At 42.5% G+C, this 23106-nt stretch overlaps 1 protein-coding gene across 1 annotated transcript in view; it reads left to right on the top strand.

The window, feature by feature from the left end:
* Nucleotides 1–18730, top strand: part of VIPR1 (vasoactive intestinal peptide receptor 1) — a 104138-nt gene extending 85408 nt beyond the window's left edge. The window contains exons 7-13 of the mRNA XM_061474415.1: nucleotides 2573–2726; nucleotides 4668–4728; nucleotides 7068–7137; nucleotides 9990–10081; nucleotides 14631–14760; nucleotides 16082–16123; nucleotides 17643–18730. Coding sequence (XP_061330399.1) covers nucleotides 2573–2726; nucleotides 4668–4728; nucleotides 7068–7137; nucleotides 9990–10081; nucleotides 14631–14760; nucleotides 16082–16123; nucleotides 17643–17834 — 741 coding nt within the window. The 3' untranslated portion in view covers nucleotides 17835–18730. The remainder of the gene's footprint in view (nucleotides 1–2572; nucleotides 2727–4667; nucleotides 4729–7067; nucleotides 7138–9989; nucleotides 10082–14630; nucleotides 14761–16081; nucleotides 16124–17642) is intronic.
* Nucleotides 18731–23106: the final 4376 nt, after the last annotated feature.

Here is a 23106-nt window from a genome sequence, read left to right as displayed (position 1 = left end):
CTCAGCTGCTGCGGATGTGCATGATCTACCTCAAGTCTGTCACAAGCTACCACCAGGTTAGGGAAGGAGGCAGAGCCAGGTACTAACACAGAAGCAATAGTTGCTAATACTGGGTACTAGGAGAAGAGGTAATGGATTTGGACCCCCAAGATTCTGTGGCTTCTGCTGCCACAGACTGAGTTCATCATGACTTCCTCTCTGACAGCAATAGCTCTACAAACTCAGCATCCCTGTCTGAGAGTCTCTATTAGGCAGAAATTGAGTGCACTTCTTGTGAGCAGCCTTTCCTTGTTCCATGAAGACTTGCATGTTCCATGAAGACTTTCCACGTCCCATGAAGACTTGCAGTTCCTCCAGCCTCATGCCTCTGCCATAGCTTTAGGGGAACCATCCAGAAAGGGTTCCCCAATGTTTAATCCTGAAAGCAAATCTATGTTTGAGGACTGTGTGGTTGAGATGCATCAAAACTGCTCCCTTAAACCTCATGTCTCACCTGTGAGCTGCTGAATTTGGGCCAAATACTGATAAAGTGAAACCATGAAAGAAGTCAGTAACCCCAGTAGGGCTGACACCCACAAATTCCCACTGGCTGTAGACACACCAAGCAGGCAGTTGGGTTTGGGGCAAAAGAAATGGGGTGTGACAATGTCCCATATCCATACACACAGAGTGACAGGGAGAAATGAAGAGATAAGGATGCCGTAGGGAAGATGCTGCTTAATCCCCAGCACTCGTCAGCTTCCCTCTCTGGGAGTTAACTGCCTTCTCTGCCTCCACCTTCCCCCATCACCACCCTGAAGCAACTCTCTGCTTATGCCATCTGCCTCACATATAAATTGATGCGGAGGAGCCCATGAGGATACCCAGTGTGATATACTGATGGGTGCTAAGGGACGGTTGAATGAATTTTGAGTGATCAGTGGGGACAAGTCCCTCTCCAAAACACGTGGCATTGAGAAAACACTTTCCAAACTTCTCTTTTTAATCAGTGTGTTTCATGGCAACTGTTTGCAGCAGAAGGGGGACGGGGAATATGAGCTTGTTGCCATTGCAAATCAATTGTTACTCTAAATTCAACATGTTACATGTGCAGAACACCAGGGAAAAGCCACTAACCAGAGAGTCCTAGCAGGCAGGTATTTGAAGCCCTGCCCTAGTAAATACAGGGTATTACCCAAGCAGTCTCGCAGAATGCAATGACGCTATCACTGAATCAACATCGCAGTGCGGATGTATGTAACAATGCAACCAATGATCACTTGTAAGACTGCAGCTGAACCTGGATACATCACATGTGGGGGCAATGGCCAGGGCTGACATACTTTATTGAGCAGCTGATTTCTACCTTTGGGTGTTTTGCAGTCAGTTTGGCCTCTCAAGTGTCAGAAAGAAATTTTCCTTTTTTTTTCCTTTATAAGGTGGCTGTTCCCATTACCTGTGCTGCAATGAAATATTCACACAGCAAGCTACTGTGTTTAATTATTCATTTCCTGAGGAAAAACAATCCTCCTTCCCTTTCAAATATCTCCCTTTCCAATGCAATCAAATCTGTCTGTGCTCATTAGTATTTGCACTGCTTCTCCTTCTTATCCTTTATTTTAAAAATATATATTCCAGTCCTTCTTTCCCTAAGTATCCACAATTCTTTGTAGACTTGGCTTTCTTCAAACTCATGTCTCAAACTCCTTCATTTTTTTTCTTTTGCAGTATCTACTGTGGATTGATTACAACTGGACTTTGTTTTCAAGGGCTAATTAACATAAATTTTTGTTGCTGCTGTTCTTTTATGCTGGGAAATCAGTTTGTTCAAGTCAGAGGCTTCATTTCTTTTGGTTTAAGGAGCCAGGTAATGCCAGCAAGCAGCCCCACTGAGAATGATGGGGGGAACTATGATGTCCAAGTCACTCAGAGCATCATATCTCAAGATGCTGACTTTAGTGCCAAAAATATCATAAGAAATTCCCACACACTCTTGTTTATTCTTCAGTACAGATCACTCAGTCATGCTGACCCAAGTGTGTGTTTGCTACACCATAAATCAGTCAATGGGTTGGTCTCAGTTCAAAGTAGTGCCTTTTTCAGAAGGTTCTTCTGTACCAGTGCAATGGTTTGCTTCACAGCTCAGCCCCATGGACCCATGCCTGGCAGAGCAGAGGCTGGTGACTACACTTCAGGGCAGGACCTTCTGGCATCCACTCTGCCACTAAGTCAACTTCCCACAGATGTACATCCAAAACCTACAGAGAGCAGCAACCATGCTGGTAGGGATCATGGTCCGGCATATCAGTTTGTGACTCTTCAACAGGATTTTCAAGCTTGAGGGTATCTGCAGGCTCACACGGTGAAACAGCATCCAGACATGATCTGGGTCTATCAAGGATGCAGGGGTTAACGTGTATCAAGCATGTCCACCCCAAGCAAGCTTTAGGACTTTTGGCTTTAATTTTTTTTCCCTTAAGGGCTTCGGGTGCTGTACAAAGCGATCCCAAAGATATGCACACAGCAAGATTACTGGTTATTCTTTGTGTTTACTATGGAAACAATTCACCACTGTTTGTTTCTTCTCTTCCAGGTAGGCTGCAAAGCCATGATGGTTTTCTTCCAGTACTGCATCATGGCCAACTTCTTCTGGCTCCTGGTGGAGGGGCTGTATCTCCACACCCTGTTGGTCATCTCCTTCTTTTCAGAGAGGAAGTACTTTTGGTGGTACATCTTGATTGGCTGGGGTATGCATCTTCTCAAAACTGTGTGAAGGGATGATCCTGACAGTCATTTTTAACAGCAGTTTGATACACAGACCTTTAACCTTGCTGCCAAGGATTGTTAGTGCAACCAGGAGCAAGATCAAGTGATGGCCAGGGGAGTTTAGCCTAATTCCATTAACCTAAATCTTCAAAGGCATTTAAGAACTTAATTTGTGCTAGGTTAATTGATAGCTGAGCACCTCAGTGTCTTTCAGAACTGAAACTCCTCCTCATCTTTATAGTCATTTAGCCCTTTAATCCTGACTAGGATCCCAAAGTTGGTATCATGCATTGCTCTTATATTGTAAGGATGGATCCCAGCAAAGCAGGGCTCCTGGAACGAACCAGACACTGCAGTCCATCACTCTCACTTTTACTGAATTCAGGCCAGCTAGCTATCCTGAGATCCCATCACCTGTGTGCTAATGCTGGTAACCTTTTGCTTACTGATTTCTCCAGCTTTAATATAAGTCTAGACTCAAACACATAATAAAATAGAAGTAAAATAAAATGAAATAATAAATAAAATAAAATAAAGACATAATTAAACTCTTCACAAAGTAAGTCAGAGCTGGATTGCAAACTTAGGCAAATTAATCCTACCCAATCAACTTCTTCTCTTTCTCCAAAGAAGAAACAGAGACCTCTTTTCCCCTTTAAGCCATTAGCTGAAGATTTATGCAAGCAAAATGTCTTTCTATTACATGCTCTCAATAGCTGAGACTGAGAAGTAATTAGAGGAGGGAAGAATCTTGAAAAGAAAAGAGAAAATAAAATTGTGTCATATACAGGGGTATGCCTGGACTCGGGATTTGCTCAGTTAGCCGTAGAGTTAGTTCCCCTGAGAGTGACAGAAGTTATGCTTGGATTCACACTGCAGAAGAGACGCAATTCTCTGTGCTGTAAGCATAAGACAAGATGTTGTTAGCAGGCTTTGTTTCAGATGCAGTTAATCAGGTCAGACCTTCTTTAAACCTGTTTTGTGCATAGATACCCATTCTTTCAGTGCAGCAGAGCTGGCAGATTTTAAAGAAAAATGTATGAAGCTAATGATTTTAAATCAGAGGGGATATCTTGCACTTGTAATGTATTCTGAGGTTGCTTGGATGAGGAAGGACAATTCAAGGGAATGATAGATGCTTGAAGGATCTTCTGGCCTTTAAGTCATCAATCATTTGCAAGAGCATTGGTGATGAATCCAAAACGGATTGTGCAGGAATTAATAATTTGGATGCACTCATTACAGTTCTTACTGTTATTACCATTGCACTCAGAAATCACTGATAATAAACAATATGCAATGCTGTGACTAGCACAGAACATGTCCTTCCTGGAGTATTTGCAGTTTAAATCTAATCAAAGACAAGAGACAAAGTGGTATCACAAGGGTGGAACAAGACAACACTAGTCAGATAGAAGATGATGGAGTGAGCAGCAGAGGTGGGATCATCTGGCCAACTACAGACATCTACTTGTGAATCTGTCACCCCAAGCTCCCTTTTTAGTCTGTGAAGACCAGGCAATACAGTCAAGAGCATATTTCCTGTCCTAAAACAAACATCTAGTGTATCTCAGGTGCTCTGTGTGTTGGAAGTACGTATTTCTTCACATCGATGCTAAAGAGAGCCTGTGGTGACTGACTTAGATACAGGTGTCCAAACTGTAGATGTCTAAACTGGTTCCTATTCCTTGAATTTCACCATCAAAAGGTGGGTTTTTTTTTTGTAAGCACTGCAACAGGAAGATAAATAAAGGAAAGAAAGGCAAATGTTGCTTGTTTGGTATGTGGGAACTGAGAATGTGAAGCCTTTGCTGACTCTTCAGGGAAGGCATCACCTTAGTTAGTTAGGAGAGTTGGAGAGTTGGGAGAGAACAGCCCTGGAAACTTGGATAATGATTTCTGACCATCTCTTCTCTTGTCAGGTGCCCCCTCTGTGTTCATCACTGCTTGGACAATTGTCAGGATTTACTTTTTCGATGTTGGGTAAGCCTGTGGACTTAACTTTCCTTTATAATTCTTCCTTCCTTTATCTCTAAGGAAGGCCAAGGAGTGCCCTGCAGTTTTAGTAACCCAGCCATCCTTCCCTAACCTCAGTGACAGTCAGACCTGGGAAACACTCAAAGGTCTTCCTGAAGACACATGGTTTATGTCAACTTGATCAGCCTCTTTGTTTCCCAATCCCTTGGTCAGGATATTTGCAGGGAATTTGTGAACAAGCCCTGATGGTAGCGTTTTGCTCTGTGATCCTGTGTATAATAAAGATACCAGCTGAGCAGCTGTCTCATGCTCAGAGCAGAGCTTTAAATCCTACAGAACTGACCCTGCATATGCCCAGGCATCAGACACTTTATAAACACTCCCATTAGCTCTTCCCACAGAAGATGTCTAAAAACTACTTGGTTATTTTTTTTTTCCCAAGCAGATCTTAGGATCTGTTCTTCATCCTCTTTAACCTAGTATCATCCTTTGGTATTTTACATAAGGAGCAGAGATAATACAGCTAAGTAAATGAGGCAGATATCAGAGCTGTCCGAGGATATTTGCAAGTATATAGGATCCGATCCTGCAATCCTCCTTCATGCTCTTACTCAAGTAGTCAAACTGTAGTAATTGAAAGGCTTTTCTGAGGAAACACGCCAGAGTTACAGAATCTGATGCTTATTATGTACTCACTGTGTGTGCCCTTGTTTCTTGCATTTGCAGCATATGGTTAACTCCATTTTCTCCTTTGCATTCTCTCTCTCCAGATGTGTCCTGATTTGTCCTTATTTCAGTACGAAAAGCAGCTCAGACTTCTCATTGCATTTTTGATTTATAGTCATGCTAACACATTTCCTGAGGGCTACTGACTTCTTTTATGGTTTCAATCTATCTGCATAAAACTGACCTTATTTACACTGCTAATAAATAGCCTCTACAATGAGATAGAGGCCAAAGGATTTCACCAGTCTGGATACCAATTCTTCTTACCATATATTCCCACTCAGCTCCAGCAATTCTTAATAAAAATACAGACTACTTTGCATTTTCTGGAGGCTTTAAAGCTCTACATTTTTGTGCCAAGTAAAACAAAGTGTGAATTTACAGGGTATGCTAATACCTAACTTAGATTTTTTTTCCATATTAAAATTGCCAACAGAGAGAAATTACAGGAAATTAATCCAGATTAAATAAAATCTAATTATGTAAAATGGATTAAACAACATTAAGCCTAAACTTTCTAACTTCAAATTAAAGTGACCTTCATTCATCTTATTTTTAAGATGAAGTGCACTAGAGATAATTAGGGCCACTTTAATTCTAAATGAATGGGCAACATGCACCTGAGAAAATATAAACATCTGTGTGTGAGCAGTTCATTTTAGTCTCCTTTTATAGCTACTGGGGATTTAGTCAGTGCAGTCCATGAAGCACAATTCTTCTCATCACAAAATTGATGCCTAAAATAGGTCTCAAGAACTGTGCCCTAAAAGTACCTCTCTTCATCTATTACCTGTGCTTACAGCATTTTGAATTAGGTGAGCTGAATGCAGGTGAAATTGTCTGTTAGAAACTAATCTGTTTCTAACATGAATGCAGACCAATTTTCATCAATGATCTCCTAAAAATGCACCTTCTGCCCCCTGACTCCTGTAAGGTCTGAAGATAAATGTGTCCCAGGCAATGCTAGTTGTTTCCACATCATTCCTATTCTGTCCTTTCCTTGTTAGCTTTAAAATATACTTCCAAGTGACTTAGGCGAGTGGTGTGGTTTGCAGACAATTCTCGCTTCAGGAAATAAATCATACCCTGGACTCTATGGAGTTTTCTGACTAGATCCATAACTCAGGCAGCTATACAGATTTAGTTGGACTAAACCTGCCACAGGCTGCCTATAGTCTTTTTCAGAAGGGCATGGTTGGTTTTGTTTCTGATGGTGCCAATTGCTCTGTGCTTAACAAAACCCCCATCCATGATAGTGGATAGCATCGGAGGCCTCATGAATCTGTGATTTTGATGGCATTTCCTTGTATCAGACCTCAGTGCAGGAGAAATTAAGTGAATCACCATCCTCCCCCACGTTCATACTGACATAACATTCTCCAGCCCGCTCCATTACCAAGGGGAAAAGAACCCACAGGGGCTCCTCCTAACTCCCAGTACTCAGAGCCGCTGCAAAGCAAGTCTTTAGCCCTTCCCACTTCATGCACACCAGATTTGCTCCTCTTCACATAACCTATCATAGCTATCTTCATTATTTAGGGAACCAGGTACCAGAGAAGGTTACATAGCTGCTTGTTTGCTTTGCTTGATGTTTTAAGTCTGGTTTTGTTTCTTTTCAGGTGCTGGGAGGAAATAGTGGAATCCCCATTCTGGTGGATCATTAAAACTCCTATTTTGGTGTCTATTTTGGTAAAGTATCAGCACATTCTGCTGGCTGCAAAGCCATCTTAATACTAAGTGTGGGGGATGAAGAGGTGTTAAGAAGTGTTCTGTAAATGTCCAACAGAAATTCATTGACAGATAAAATCCCACTGTATATCGCATGTCTGGTTTAGGTTGAGGAAGTTCACCCTCCTGATAAACAACTTTAACCATAGGAAGAGTTTGAGTGCAACCAAGGTGGAGCTCATTTCATTTAACTTTGACCACTTCCATCTCAGCTAGTTGCCTGGGGCAGTGGCCATGGGTGTGTGCAGCACAAGGAGGTTGAGGAACATGGTTAGAGATCCAGGAAATGCTCATCTTGTCTAATGAATCAGTGGATGTCTAAATTACATCAGATGAATTGTGCCATGAATGGTTTTATTTTCTGAACTGACCATATGTAGAGCCTAGTTGTTCAATTATAGATGTCAACACTATAAAGTAAAATTGGGATGAGTCCTACCACAAATTTCTACCTAGGTAAAAAGAATTTAGATGCTTTCCACAGATATTTGGCTCTTACTATAGCATCCAGCATGTAGTTGTGGTTTTGAAGTCCTTGAGAAGCTTGGCTAATGTCCAGATAAATCACAGAAGCACTTGACTTTTTAATTCTCTGGATATGATCAATTCTGCCCACAGAAACCATGACACTTGTGAGGAACTTAGAGTCGTTCCATCCTCGTTGAATATTACATTTTTCCTCTGTCAGCTATCAAGCCAAAACTTAAAGTAAAATGAACTTAAATTAAACTTAGCTTTGAGTTTTCTTAAATAAATTCAAGTATGTGGGAAGGGAAGAAAAAGAATGCAACAAAAATCAAACCAAATATGTCTCTTTTAGACAGAAATCTTTTCTTAGACATACATTTTTCTTATTCCAAATACATTATGACCTTTACAAGAAGACTTTTTTCTGTAGTATTTGCCATACAGGGATCCCAAACTAAAACATTTTGAGTAATTCCATCTTACTCTGTTCACCTCACTGAAAAGAAATACAATAAGTAGATGACACATTGCAAAATATTTATATTATCATAGAAAGCTATAGACAGCATTTTTCCTTTAGCAAGGCAATCTTTTTGGTCAAGAAATGCATGCTGTTCTCGTCAGCATATGATCAATAAATCATTTCCTTGTTGCCAAACAGAATTCACCCAGAAATTTCTGACTATCCTTCTGCAGACATCATATAAACCTGCCACAAAAGAAGGGAGTGATAACTGCTATCTGATGAAAAGCAGTTTTCTTCAGGGAGAAATGCAACATTTTCTCCATATCCATGGGAATAAAGCATGGATATCATTGGAAGGAAGAAATACAGATACATAAAATATATCAGATATTTAAGATAGATATGTAAGATATTAAGCACTGGGAACAAATCAAGTGCCTTTGATTATACTCTAGGTTGAAAAATAAACTAAACAACTTCTCCAGCAGCCTGATAGCCATACCATGCAATACTAAGGCTGTACTAAGCCTATAATCACACTCCACCTGATTCACCACTGTTCTTCCCCATGTTTGCTTTTGACGACTATGAGCAAACTGCTCTGATCTTACCTTCCTTGCTGAAGCTTGTGTGCTATCAAAGCTTATTAGAGTAATTGATCTAGATAATGCTGTCTTGAGCTGATAGATTTTACTTGCCACCAAGTCAATGCAACCCATTTTTATAAGCAAATAAATATGAACAGAAATTATGATAAATGACATGGGATAGATAAAAAATGATGCAATGCATCAGAACCAAGAAATACAATTAATTTTGAATCATTCAAAGCCTTTGAAAAAAAGAGTGTCTAATTGAGACATGTGCTGCTGTCTGCTTTATCCACCTGTTGTTGAGACAAATGTAGGAATTGCTGGAGGAAATTTTACAGTCTGTTTTTGCAGGAAATCGGCTTGGCTGGTTAGCACAATCCCTTCCAGCCATTGGGTCTCTCAAAATCAGAATCATTTGTGCATTTTCTAACCATAAAAAGATAAAGAAGAAGGTTGTCTGCCAAACTAAAGCTAAACTAAGTCCACAGAGGTCTCTTATCACGTTTCTGTTGTATACATTGCATAAATAACAGCATGATTCCATGAACAGGACCTTAAAAGCAAGTAGATCTGTATTCAGTTCATGCCATCTACTACATGCCGTTAAGGAATTGCAATTCCTAGCTCTAACCTTTGCTATTAAATAAGTTTAACATTGCTTGAGTATGTTGGTGGAGCACTCTGAGAGGGAACAGCATCATTTAAAATTCAGGTATTAGCTAGACTCCTGGTCTAACATCCTAGGAGACAATGTTTATGTCAGTAAGGTCTGTTTCTGCTATACAAGGTCTCCAGCTTCTTTCCAGAGTAGACATGCCCGATAGCATTGAGTGAGTGCTGCTTTGTGTTTTGTTTTGGTTTTCTTGGCTCACCACCTCAGTCTTTGACATGCTCAGCATCCGGTCCCATGTCACCGTCTCCTGAGGGCTTTGACATCCGTCGCTCTACTAACTCCCAAGGCTCTTTTCCTACCCTGTCGTCGGCAATCCCCCACACAGCAGGACGTCGTGCATAGCTGTGCTCTATGGGTTTGACATCATCATACTTGGGATGTATCACACAAAGTCCCAAGCAGGCTGATGTCAGGCCCAAGATGGCTGCATCCTGTGTCGGTTTACTTTGTGCTCCCAGATTGGGTTTCTCTGCTCATGGCTTTTTAACAGCAGCTTGCTCCATGGCAAAAATATTGCTGTGAAAGGAAGTCCCCTCTAATGATGGGCTGTTTTCACCCAAGCAAATTAGTAACTTTTATTTCTCTCTCTGTTTCCTTTCTTCCATCCCAACAGGTGAACTTCATTCTCTTCATTTGCATCATCCGTATCCTAGTCCAAAAGCTGCATTCCCCAGATGTTGGACACAATGAGACCAGCCAATACTCGTAAGTCCTAAACTTTTTCAACCATATTGTGTGTCTTTTGGGAAACCCATTTGACTGTCTGCACGGATCAGAATCAAGTATTTGTTATTTGAATAAGCTGATCAGAAATCAGAAAAAGGGGCATTTGCTAAAACAGAAGGGCATGTTTCAAATCAGTTTGGACAGGTGAGAAGGCTTTCTCCTGCGATTAACAATGAAGGAGTGAGAGCAACAGTAATGATAATTTCAGTAATTCCATCCATTTGTCTTCACTGTTGAAAAGTAACACTGTCTCAGAAATTTTGCTTGACATAATGCTTTCGTTCCAGGGATATAAGGTGACCTTAATGGGGCTTTTTATAACTAAGAACATGCAAGTAAGATCAGTGCTGTTTCAGTGGCCAAGACTGGTCTTAGCTGCAGTATTCTGAGACTGCAAGTCGTGTGTTTATCTGCATTGATTTATTCTGGCTTTAATGCAAATGAAAGTTCAGACCAAAATATTTTTGACTCTTGCCGCTGTCCTGGCTCAGCATTCCAACTATCCTGGATATTTATTAAATGTTTCTTAGAAAAAAAAAAAAAGAGAAGATAAAAGTCCAATGTCTGCATGGTCACTGCTCATAAATCTTTGTCTTTGGAGGGAGCTCTTCACTTAGGCACCCAGACAAAGCTGAGCTTAGTTCATCTTTCTGCAAGATGAAAGACACTATCAATATTTTCTTAAATACTGACCAGCCTCCACACTGAATCTTTTTCTCTTGTTACGGTGAATTATGCATTTCATCTACCTCAAGAGAGTCTCAGATTTATGTAAGGAAATTCCAGTATTTGACCTTAACTTCTCCCTGCAGCAGCCAAAGCCAATTACCTCTTTTTCTGTCATCATAGTACACCAACATTACCACCCTTTATGTATTTCCAATTGGGAATTGTATCTTTGTACCCCCAGGATTGCAACATCTTTGGCCAGGTACATAGATTAAATCAACATATTGAAATATGTTCTAGTACTAAGCAGCAGCCTGGAGCAGTTGGCTCCCGTTCATCTCAGTAGAAGTGCTGCCGACATGCATTGGAAAGGTTATGCCCAGATTACCTCAGAGGTCATGCTGAGCTTTGGGTTCAGGGCTTTTTACTTCACATTTTCCAATGAAGTGGGAGCTGCCAGGAAAGCTCCCTTTGCCTTGTAAACAAACATAGTACAACCTGGCAGTAAGTAACGCAGACTGGCCTGCCAAACAGGAGGGACTCCTGAAGTACAAATAATATTCGTATCTACAGTTCCTCACCTTCCTTTTCCACCTGGAAAAAAAAACCATCCAAGTTCCACTAGGACAGGAGTAAGTTGCTCGCTTATAGGTGTCCAAGCTATACAAGATGCTTTAGAATGTCTGAAATACTTGCCTGGACCTGACACATAGGACCCAGGGCCTACGGGAGACTTGTACCCTCATACAGTGGCAGCTGGCCACCAGCTGGATTCTGTGGGGCATCTAGAAGTCTCTGTTGACTGTATTGACTATAGTGGGATATGGGACACCACACTTTCCTCTGGAAATGAATACTGTGTCCCAACCTGAAGGCTGGATCCCACCAATGGAAGTTCTCAGTATGGTCCTAAGTTGTAGACAGCTATCTATAGAGATGTTTGGTGTCCAGACCCTTTTATAAATGCCATTAGGTGTGCGATCTGCAATTGTAGGTACCCAGATCCTTTTACAGGTCATTCTCTTACTACCTGAAATGGTGCAGCTGACTTCAGAGGTTTTGCTGCAGGACCAAGAGATCTTAGCAAAAAAACATGCCCCTAACAATATGTGTGTGCTCCTCCTGCTAAATCCGAGATAAATATGTTTTAAACTAACAACATCGGGGATCTCTCATTTGCATTTCTCCCTCCTTCTCTTGTTTATTTTATGTGGTTTATTTTATAAAAATATGATGAGTTGACATGTTGATGGTATTGTTCAATTCCAACCAGTTTCACTTTAGCTGCAGGCTGGAAATTCAGGTGCATTGCTGACTCACTCATTAATGCTACAGATGGATAGTGAACTGGGATTTAATGCATTGCAAAACTGTGAAAACAAGTCTCCCAAATCAGTTTTCTGAAAATGACAGGCATGCAAGAATGGGACAGCAATATTTCAGGCAAAGAAGTTGTTTTCTGTGACAGAAATCTTGAGTTAATTAATCTGTTTCTATTCTGTACATGTTCATAGATCAATATTACCATCAAAGTTTTCTGGGTAACTTTTCTGTGATGTGTCCAAGGATGATGACTAAAATATTGGTTCATTCTTATCCACCCCAAGGAGTGTACTCAGAGCAGACTAGTGGAGATGTGTTTTCACTAAATTACCTGTCATCATGTCAGAGAGGGTGGATCTAAGAAGTGTGCACTGTGCTGGAAGTGCAAGTAAGGAGGTTTTTGGCTGCCAGCAGGTAATTGTAACCAGCTTTGGACAATCTCCCAAGCAGTTCTGCCTCATGCACAGCCAGGCTTTAGCTTTCTGGGAGAAATTACACCATGACTGAAGATGGCGATACTCCTCATTGCAGCATTTAGGGGAGGAGTCTTTTAAATATCACAGGGCTAGACCTTAGGGACCTTGCCTTGAAACCAAACTGAGATATAAAACATCGCTCAATATTTTGGGGAAGCTCAGTGCTGGGAGCAAGAGACTCTTCTGGAGTATTGTGCAAACTAGAGGAGGGGGCTCCTAAGGTTTGGCATTTATGACCTTTTCATTGCCACAGTGTTATCTGCAATGATAAAATGGCATTTTCTAATCCATTGGAGCTTGCAAACAGTGTACCTATGAATATGGTACACTAAGGTAGCATTGCATCAATATCCTCTAGGTTTACTGTTCCTGAAAGATTAGGGAGAAAGGAGAGATCTCTGCAAAGCCAGAGCTGACATTCACTGAACTGTTACCTACTTCGAAAATGAGTTGCCTTCTTGTATGTTGGGAGCTGAGGGAATTAGGGCTGGGTCATACTAGAGAGTATCACAGTGGTCAGAGCTGCTTCTAGGAGTGAGGATCATGGTACCCTGACAGTCACCAGTGACAATCCTCTGGCAGAGCAAGACATCCGAGAGGATTCAGTTTCTGGATCTACTCACTAGGAGCAGGGATGTACCTGCTAGTGAAGAATGCTATGGGAAAGGCCAGTTCCTAGAAAGTTCCTCGGCTACCTACAGGCAGTCATTTTGTCTGGAATTAGATGCACCCAGCTGCCTTTCCCTGAGCAACCACAGCCTCTGACAACAGCCTTAATGTCAAGCTGTCTTTGGTCCAGGCCTAGGGAAAACTGAAAAGGTCTGCCGGGAGATACATTGATGATCATCATCTGCATAAAGCTGGCACATCAGCCTTCCCAGCAGGCTTATGCAGATGGCAAATAAATGAAGATGGTCTGATGGGACTGAGCCTGATGAGACTTTGGAGGTGAAGGGTTTGCAGATGGAAGAACAAGTATTTCAAACATCCCAGCTGTAGCTTCAATTCCTCCAGAAGTCTCTGGGACAGGAGGATGCAGGAGGATGTGGATGACCAAGGGAGCCAAAACCCCCATAAGCATCGTTAGGCCCTCGATTTATTTTATTCCATCAGCTATATTTTAATAATGATTATATTTAATAAATTAGAATCTCTTCTTCCTAATTAGACCTCTGATTACCTAGTCTGCTACCATTAAGAACTAAAACTGTTCAACCCCCTCCTTTGGAGACATTCATTGTGCAATAGCATGTTATTATTCTGAGCTAAACATACCATTTCTGTCCCAGAAGCTGTAATTTTCAGAAATCCCAAGCAAACAAAGACAGTGCTAGCTGGTGATTTAGTTTGTAGAGATGAATAAAGATCTCCAGGGGGAGGGGAAGAAAAGAGAAGGAAGAAAGAAATACCTCCATTGTAGTTACTAGGAATAAAGATGTCACATTTTATGTTGTCACTGTATCTGAAATCACCAGCCATCTTCAGTCTGTGGGCCAAGGAGAAATAATGTAGGGCTACTCACTCTGCCTTAGGTGGAGGCACGTATATATTTATATGAGAACTGTCAATGAGGAGGAAAGCAAGCCCATAGAAATGCTCCCAGTACGATCCTTGGTTAGTTTGAACTGCCATACAGTGACTGTGGCCAGCTGAGGGTCCATCTCCATGTGTCATTGGATCCCAGCCCTGGTTGTCAGAAGGATCCTGGGGAGATTAGGCTGTGAGGAGCTGTCTCAACGCTCTCCATATCATTGTGCCCCAGACACTTCCACCTTCTGGGCAAAGACAGCCTCCTGTCCTGCCTCATTGAGACTGCTGTTAAAAGGCTGAATGTTCCCAGGACTTCAGCATAAGTAGCGCATATCACATCTCCTAAGGGCAAACAAAGGCACTTAACATGCATGATACAGGCTACACCATCAAGATCCAGGTAATCAGTAAATATGTACTGGAGCAAATTAAAGTTTCAGTGTTGCATAGGGCTCAGCTGCAGGATTTCTCATCAGCCCTTTAGCTCCTCTTCCCTCTCTCCCTATGATTCATGTTTGTCTTTCCAACAGGAGGCTGGCCAAGTCCACCTTGCTGCTGATCCCTCTCTTTGGCATTCACTACATCATGTTTGCTTTCTTCCCTGACAATTTCAAAGCAGAAGTCAAGCTGGTGTTTGAGCTCGTGGTTGGGTCATTCCAGGTAAGTCAACCTTTGGGCCACCAGGTCTGCTGGCAGAGAGGAATGTAACAAAATTGACAAGGGAATAAGTAAATGTGTGAGATGGGATTTTCCTGGACATGCCCAATGCTCTTATACTTTTGCTTGGCCAGGATAGAAGATAATTTTATAGTTTGCCTTCTGGAATTCCAGAAGGAGATTTTCTGTCCTCATTTTAAGCACCTGAAAAGAAAATGTACCTCTGTAAGTTAGTCACCTGGGGTATTTTTGTGCTTAAGGGAAAAAATGAGCACCTCTGTTCAGTTTATTTATTATTGACATGGTGTGAGATGAGATAATTCACCTTTGGGAGGTGTGTCTTTCTGGCCGTTTACAGGAGCTTAGCCTGTCTTAGTCTTAGCCAACTGACTTGCATGAAATTTCTCCTCTGTTAATAAGCCAAGTCCAGCCTGTAGATCCTGCTTAAGCAGGATTCCAGTTCACTGGCATAGGAGGCAGGATTCCTGTGAGGATGGGCAATGGTGCTGTCCTCCACATTAATCTCTATAAGCCTTGATGAAGTTTGCTTCTTAGACCCCCCTGCATGCTTCACTTCAGTCAGTTCCAGGGCTGGGCTGTTAACCTGTTGTTGCATGAAAAGAAGCACTTCTTTACGTATTTTGTCCCATTGCATTCATCTGTTAATCAGCTCCAATCACTTTGCTCTCTCACAGCCCGCAGCAGGATGTGTCTGTCACTGTGTACCATACATGTGTCAGTGACATGCTTTTTGCACTAGTGAATGAGTTAACATCCCCAACTACATCATCGTCACTTCACCTCCAGCATCTCTCCTGTGAGACACAAATGGATCTACACTCACTCCTTGTCTTTAGTATTGGCAACCATAAGGTCTAGAGATAAGTTTATTTTTTTTTCAGGGAAATCTGCCATTTTTAAAACTGAAGTGTTACTGCAAGGGAGACGGAAAGGAATTTTAGCACTATATCATGTCAAAGATCATTCTGACCTTGGTGATGTAGTAGTGAGCATGTTTAGATCTCCTGAATTTCAGCTGACAAGACCAAGCAGGAAAGCTAGGTCTAGTATCCCATCCTTTTGCCTCTAATGCCCCAGTTTGAATGACCAAGTGCCCCTCTTTAAGCTGAGCGGACTGTGGATTGCTTTAAACACCAGTCAGGAGCAATCTTTGAACTGACATCCATACATACATCTGTTGCAAGGTACCTTAACCAATCTAGTGCAATCAAGTGGTTTCTAATGTCCCCCAGCAGCATGCCCTTTTTCCAAGGCTGCAGTGAGTTTGAGAGGTGCTAAAAGCCTGTTCTCTCCTTTTCCCTAGGGATTTGTGGTGGCTGTTCTGTACTGTTTTCTCAACGGGGAGGTAAGAGCAACAGTGTTGTGTGGTTATGTTTGCAGATAAGACAAATTGAATGATAGTGGAGAACGAATTAAGAAGTGTCCCATTCCTGATGTTACCATACTGGGAGGAAGCATCCAAGTCAAACCACTGCCTCCAGAAAAAAACAACTCAGCCATTTGCCTGTCAGTTTCCAGCACAACTAATAAACATATCAAGACTTTTGTGTGCACAGTAGGGTTGCTGCTGCTGAGTCTGTCATTTACTCATGAGATAGCATAAGCAGAACTCCCATATGACCATGCATAAACCCTGATTCAAAAGGACCACTTCAGCAGGGAAGGCTAAAAGTCATCTTTTAAGTTGTATTTATGTTCAGTACCTCAATGAATCCTCCACAGAATCAGGCCCACTGCCAACGTGAAGGCTCATTAGTGCAGTGATATTTTTGTACCATGCTCCATCTGTCCATAAGAAATTCAGCAGAGACTGATTAAACTTGTATCTAAGGCTACTAAGTAGGTGTGAGTAGCTAAAAACTTGAAGCTGCTGTCAGCTGGAGCACTTTCAGCTAAATAAACTGATCAAGGGCAAGAAATAAGAAGCTGTGATCTGGGTTTGTGCTCCAGCTTCCTATGGAGAGGAAGGGTGTCCAGAATCACAAAGTGCTCTCTTATAGCTCTGATGCTGCTTTCAGCCACACTGATGCCATGTGCACATTGCACAGTGGCATGCAGGCAGATAGCCCAGCTCCAGCAGAGACCATTGCCAGTAAGCCTGAGCAGAGCAGGGCAGTACCACGCAAACTTATGAATGATCCAAAACCAATACAGGCATTGACATGACTTGTTAGGCACAGACAAGTGCCAGGTAAACATGTTTCTACCTCACAGGCATTGATCTTGCCTTTCCCACATTTCCAGTTCTGGGGTTTGCATGCTGGTATTGTACTGTTCCTGTGCTTGCTGATCCCACAGACCCTCATACACAGCTGGTTTATCTGATTCAAACTGTTATCTATAAGTTTGAACTGGAAGGCTGCAAGAGGGGACAGGGATGCTGGTCAGATTTGTTCAGGATTTGAATCTGAACAGTGTCAAACAGATGACGTCTGCAAACTCCCTGAACAGGAACAAGTAGCTTATATAAAAAAAGCACAGTTGAATGGACAGCTTTACAAGCAATCTATAACTAAATCATTTGTATTTGGACAAAAACAGGGCAATGAAAAAAGGAATTGTATTCACAAAGTATAGTGTATGTTGCCATTAAAGTCAAATAGTCTGGTACCTTCACTGGATCACATATGAAATTCCTTATGCTCACCTTTCTGCTGAAGCTCAGATTTATGATTCCAGATGCTGTCTGGAGTGTCACCTCTCTTCTACGTGTCTGAAAGTTCTGGCCACGTTGAGTTTAGTGACCTTTATAAAATAATTCTTGGCCCCTCCATAGGTGGGTTGCTCACGGCTGCTCACACAATCATGCCAGAGCAATACAAAATGCTCCCCTCTGCTGACTTCATTGCCTTTCCACCACCTAGGTCCAAGCTGAGCTCAAGCGAAAGTGGCGGAGGTGGCATCTGGAGCGGTTCCTGGGTTCAGACATGAAGTATCACCACCCCTCCCTAGGCAGCAACGGTACCAACTTCAGCACCCAGATCTCCATGCTGACCAAGTGCTCACCAAAGACACGCCGGTGCTCTGGCTTCCAGGCCGAATTCTCTCTGGTGTGATAGGGAGAGCCTCTCCAAGAACTAAGCATCCAAGTGACAAACTGAAAGACAGAAGAATCCCCCAGAAATTGTGATATGATGACAAATCCCTGTGAATTGACATGCTCCGCATGAGCCAACAGAGGACACAAAACTGGAAGAGCCACTGGCATCCAGAACAAGCTCAGACCAGCCAGGAGGGAGAGAAATACTTTTCCTCTCTCTCTTTTCAGACCTTTCACTCTTAAGTTTCAAGCCCTCAGGGGTTGATAACTACAAGTAGAGGTCCCAGTCACTTGAGGAGAGCCTGGGAGATCCTGAAGTGTCATAAACAATGAAGTATGGGTGATAAGGGAGGGGAGAGACTGAGTCCTTGGTGGCTTTACCAGAACTGGCATCTCTGAAACAGATAAATTGCACTTTTTAGAAAATGAGCCAGTACAGGAGAGAAGGAGGCAAGAAGAGGCAAGGGGGGGGGGGGGGGGGGGAAGGGGTGTTGGGAAGCCAAACATATGAATGTGCCAAAAGTTCTATTGATAAGAAGTGGCGATAAGGTACCGGAGAATGAGTCAGGGACATGAGGAGTAGGGACAAGAGGAACATGAGCAGGAAGGGAAGAGGCCAGTGCACAGTGCTTGCCTCTGCATTGTACATATGTGAAGATTAAGATGCAGCACCAGGAAAGACCCTGGGAGAATGCCACAGTGCTGCAGTGTGTGTTTGCCCATCATCCTTCTTAGCAAAAGCTCTCTAAGCACCCGTGGGTGCCCTCTGGAAAAATCAGGTCGCTGAGAAGGAGCAGCATGAATGCCCTTCTTTGCACTACATTCATGACATCGTGTTTTGTTTGGTTGTTTTCAATGAAGAGATAACTCAATTTGCATGTATAAAATCCAGGTACAGATGCCAAAAGGAGAGCATGGCTGCATTTTTCGTTCTTTTGAAGTTCACCCATAGATCTTGGTGCATTAGCACACCCAGGGATCAGGGGAAAACAATTGGTCTGTAATTCGTTTGCACTTACTTAGCACACACTGCCAGGGAAGGGAGATGTAGAACCCTGTAATCCTTAATTGAATAAGACCTGCCACTCTCCAGATGAAAATATTAGCTTCACAGCAGCAAACAAAATTGCTTTCATCAAAGCAAGTTTGTCTCAGCGCATAACGGGCACTCCGGGAGTCAGGAAGGAGTGAAGGAGCTATTAAATTGATTTCTTCTTTGCCTTTTGAGGGGAGCTTTCTTCCTGTGATGAAGGCATTGTTAGATCTTTAAGATGTGCATGTGTATTTTGCCTCTTTTCTGGAGGCCTATTAATGTCCCTATAGGGGCAATCCCTATTTGAAGAATGCACATAGATCCTGTTAAAACCAAGGGAACAGTAATTTTTTAATTTTTCTTTTCTTGGTGGAGGGGCAAAGGAGAGGTGTCAAGACGATATGCCAGGCTGGTGGCTTACTGGGCACCAGATGCCCCTTGCACTCCCATGTATTGCATTTGAGACAATCCCCACAGTCCCGAACCCAGTCAGAAGATAGATGACACAGATGTGGATGCCCATGTTTGAGTCCCATCCAACTGCATCAAAGAGGCTCGCACCAGTTTTACACTGAGGGTGGGAAATCCCTGCCCAGCTCTTGTGTATGCTTATTAATTGGGTTGTCATCCTTCTGTAACATGTCCTTGTGAAGGAGAATCTGGGTCACCGATGCATATACGTTCCTCTTTCAGGGTTTAGAGGTCTCAACTCATGCTAACAGCACCTGAAATTCTTTTTCTTCATAATGAAAGGTAATTCACTGATGGGAAGCATCTTAACCTTGGTGGGTTTGAGGTTTGTTTTGCTTGCCTTAATCATCTGTGATTCACTGCCAACAAAACACACTGAGCCCAGGAGGAGAGTTTCAGGCTTGGACATCCAGGTCCTTTCTCAGTTCTGATGGGGCAGTTATGCCATACCATAATCCTCCCTAGAGCTGTACCTGTTGCTGTCTGAGTTTGATGCTTCCAAAGTATTTCTCCACATGTGGTACTGAGAATTGAGTAGAGGGCTGAAGTCAGTAAGGGGCATGAGAAACTACAATACAACTGCTGTGAAGGGTAAACACAGCAGTCATAAGTTTTCAGTGAGCTAGATCAGATTCTGCCACACTGTGTCTGTGGCTACCCAGCCCTCAGCCTAAAAGGATTGGTAGATACTCTGAAGATAGTCGTTATGGTCTTGATGATCCTGGAATTAAAAAGCTGGTGAGACCCCAGGCTAGTCAGATGCAAGCCATCTTGGTTATGGCTATGTTACTGAAACTGTATCAGCAGTTAGAATCCAGTATGGATGTACCATAGGATCATCAAAATCCTCTTTTTGCAGATCTCTAATTCCAGAGGAACCAAGAGAATGCTTAAAGTTTCCCCATATTGTTTGCATTGAAGCCCTTATGCCCTGACACCCCAGGAACAAGGTACCCATTGAAATCTCCATGAGGTTCTCAGAGGACCCTCTCTGTGTTTGGTGCTAGTGCTGCTGTGGTGTGTGCTTTTAGACGTCGATTAGGACTCAGACAAAAGATGCTGGAGGTTCTTCTGTGCCTGGTTCAAAGCAAGGATTTGACATAGTGCTACATTTCACTGGGTGAATTGCTAGCTGCAAGGAAGCTTCTGAGTGTTTCTGTACATGTAAAATGCTTCCTCTCAGTGGTTCAGATTTTGGAAGCAGTGACAGTCTATGAAAGATTTGATTGATCAGGCTGCAAAGTCATTTGCACTCTTTATCTATCATGGTAGCTGTTTATGCCCAACAGAATTGGTGAGCTGCACAGGAGCCCTGCCCAATCTTGTTAATGCATCCAGTGAGGTGCCTAAGATGTGAACTTGGATCCCAGGTACCAGACAACCAGAGGAAGAGTCTGAGTACAGACCTGTTGAGCATAAGTGATGCAGCATTGCCAGCAGCCTCCTTTGTGAGATGTGAGTGAAACCCATTTTTTTTAGGCAGCCTTGCTGGGTTAGAAGGTCCATGTCTGTGAGCCCTGAGCAGTGCGACACATTGTGCATTCTGCTCTTCACCTTCTTTTTTCTCTCCCTGTGCTTACAACATTTTCAGGATGAACTTCTGCTTTGTATTTACAGCTTCTCTTCAGTTTCAGCCCTATGCTAACCTGTGCCAGCATCAACCATAGGCCAAAGGCAGAAAGAAGGGGCTTGCCTTTCAGAAACACGACAGGAAAAAATTCCAAAGGTTATTCACCCATGCCACAGGGCCTTCTGCAGCCCATGAGGTTTGACATCAGGCTATTCTGCACTGGAGCCTGAAGATAGGATGTGTTCTAAATTGAGGGGCTCCTTCAAAAAAATGTTGACTACATAAGCATGCCAGGAACAGTGCCCCAAGGCATCCTACGTGCAATTATTTCATCACTGAACATCCAGACACATCATTATGCTGTCAAGGGTATTTGAGAAATTAATGTGCTGAATATACCTGCTATGACAGGCATGGCAATACTAGTGATGCAGGCAGTGCAGAGCTGCCAGCCCAGCTGTGTTGGCCTCATATTTCAAGAGAACAGAGGAGTCATTGGTTAAATCAGAGCTTTTCACTCAGGGGATATATGAACAATCAAGTGAATGATGGCATTCAGATCAGGGTGTCTTTTAACTGCCATAGTGCTGGAATTTGGCCCAATAACTAATCATAGAATGAATCATAGAGTGGTTTAGGTTGGAAGGGACCTTTTAAGGTCATCCAGTTCCAACCCCCTGCCAAGGGCAGGGACACCTTCCACTAGACCAGGTTGCTCCAAGCCCCATCCAACCTGGCCTTGAACACTGCCAGGGATGGGGCAGCGACAGCTTCTCTGGGCAACCTAGGCCAGGGCCTCACCATCACAGTCAGGAACTTGTTTCTAGTATCTAATCTAAATCTCCCCTCTGTCAGTTTAAAGCCATTCCCACTTGTCAAATGGGGGGATGTCTGCCCTTGTCAAAAGCCCCTCTCCTGCTTTCTTGCCGGCCCCTTTAGGCACCGGAAGCTGCTCTAAGGTCTCCCCAGAGCAATCTCCCAGCTGAACAGCCCCAGCTCTCTCAGCCTGTCTCCAGAGCAGAGGTGCTCCAGCCCTCAGAGGATCTTGGTGGCCTCCTCTAGACTTGCCCCAACAGGTCCACATCCTTCTTAGATTGGGTGAGAGATTTCATATGCTGGGGTCCTCCTTTCCTCTGTTTTCCCTCCAACTCAATAACAAAATAGAGTTCAGAGACTTCACTGCAGCCCCAAACAGCAATCCAGGCTGCATTGTCCTGAACTCACACAGAATACACAATGCAGTGCTCAAGACTGCCAATGCTCCTCACAAAGCACCAGCCTGACCCCTTTAACTCTGGTATAAGACAGGAATGACTCCAGTGAAGGTATCTGCATTAATTTGTTACAAAAGAAGATTAAGAGGCATAGCTAGATGTGACAGGCTTTTAGGTATGTTTGAGGATCAGTAATTTGGACTCCCAAACTTCTTAGAGAAATCAGGCTACATTCTGATCCACATGCACCAAAATCAGTTCATGACACTGACTCCTGAGGTACATCAGCATTAAACTGGAATTTACTGTCAGAATAATTCCTGTATCTTCAGCCTGGAAGTGTTTACTTCTTTTTTATACCAGTGAGAGATCAAACCCCTCCTGTTAATTAGTCACTATATGTTTCAGTTATTAAACTATTAAACATTTAGTAATAAGTATGGAACAAAGAAAATATAAAAACCAAATTATTGTCACAAAGTCTAGAGGTACAGGATTCAATGCTAACATTAGGCTATAGATATTTCTATTCAGCAGGGATATATATTGCTCTGTGGCCCTTTCATAAGCAAAAAGAAATAAGAATGTGACCACATTTAGCGTTTAAAAAAGAGCAGTAAAGAAACTCTGGGCTATTGCAGAATTTCAGGGCATTAAGTTGAAACTATTTTTTAAAACAGAAATCTATATGCATCATTATGGCAGTTTATCAAAAAAAAAGCCCAGGAGAGAAAACGCATGAATATTTTTTTTTTTTTTTTTTTCCATTTCTTTTGCCTAGGAAACAGTTTTGTTTTTTTCAAGGATGGTGTTAATGGAGAAAAAATGCTTTTTACATTAACTAATCAGCAGATTTATTTCTTTCTTAATATCCCACTCGGTTCCTGTTCAGTTCAGAAGCAAAAAGAGGCAGCATGGTGTCTGTGTCACAGGGCTATGCAAGCAAATGGACTAAGACCAAATCTCAGCTTTCTAGGGAGAGATGCACCTGCTGATTATC

The sequence above is a fragment of the Pezoporus flaviventris genome, unplaced genomic scaffold, assembly GCF_033815535.1.
Source record: "Pezoporus flaviventris isolate CSIRO_AGI_PZ_B2104156 unplaced genomic scaffold, CSIRO_AGI_Pfla_v1 ptg000079l, whole genome shotgun sequence".
In the NCBI taxonomy this organism is placed as follows: domain Eukaryota; kingdom Metazoa; phylum Chordata; class Aves; order Psittaciformes; family Psittacidae; genus Pezoporus; species Pezoporus flaviventris.
This window is presented reverse-complemented; position numbering and strand designations above follow the sequence as displayed.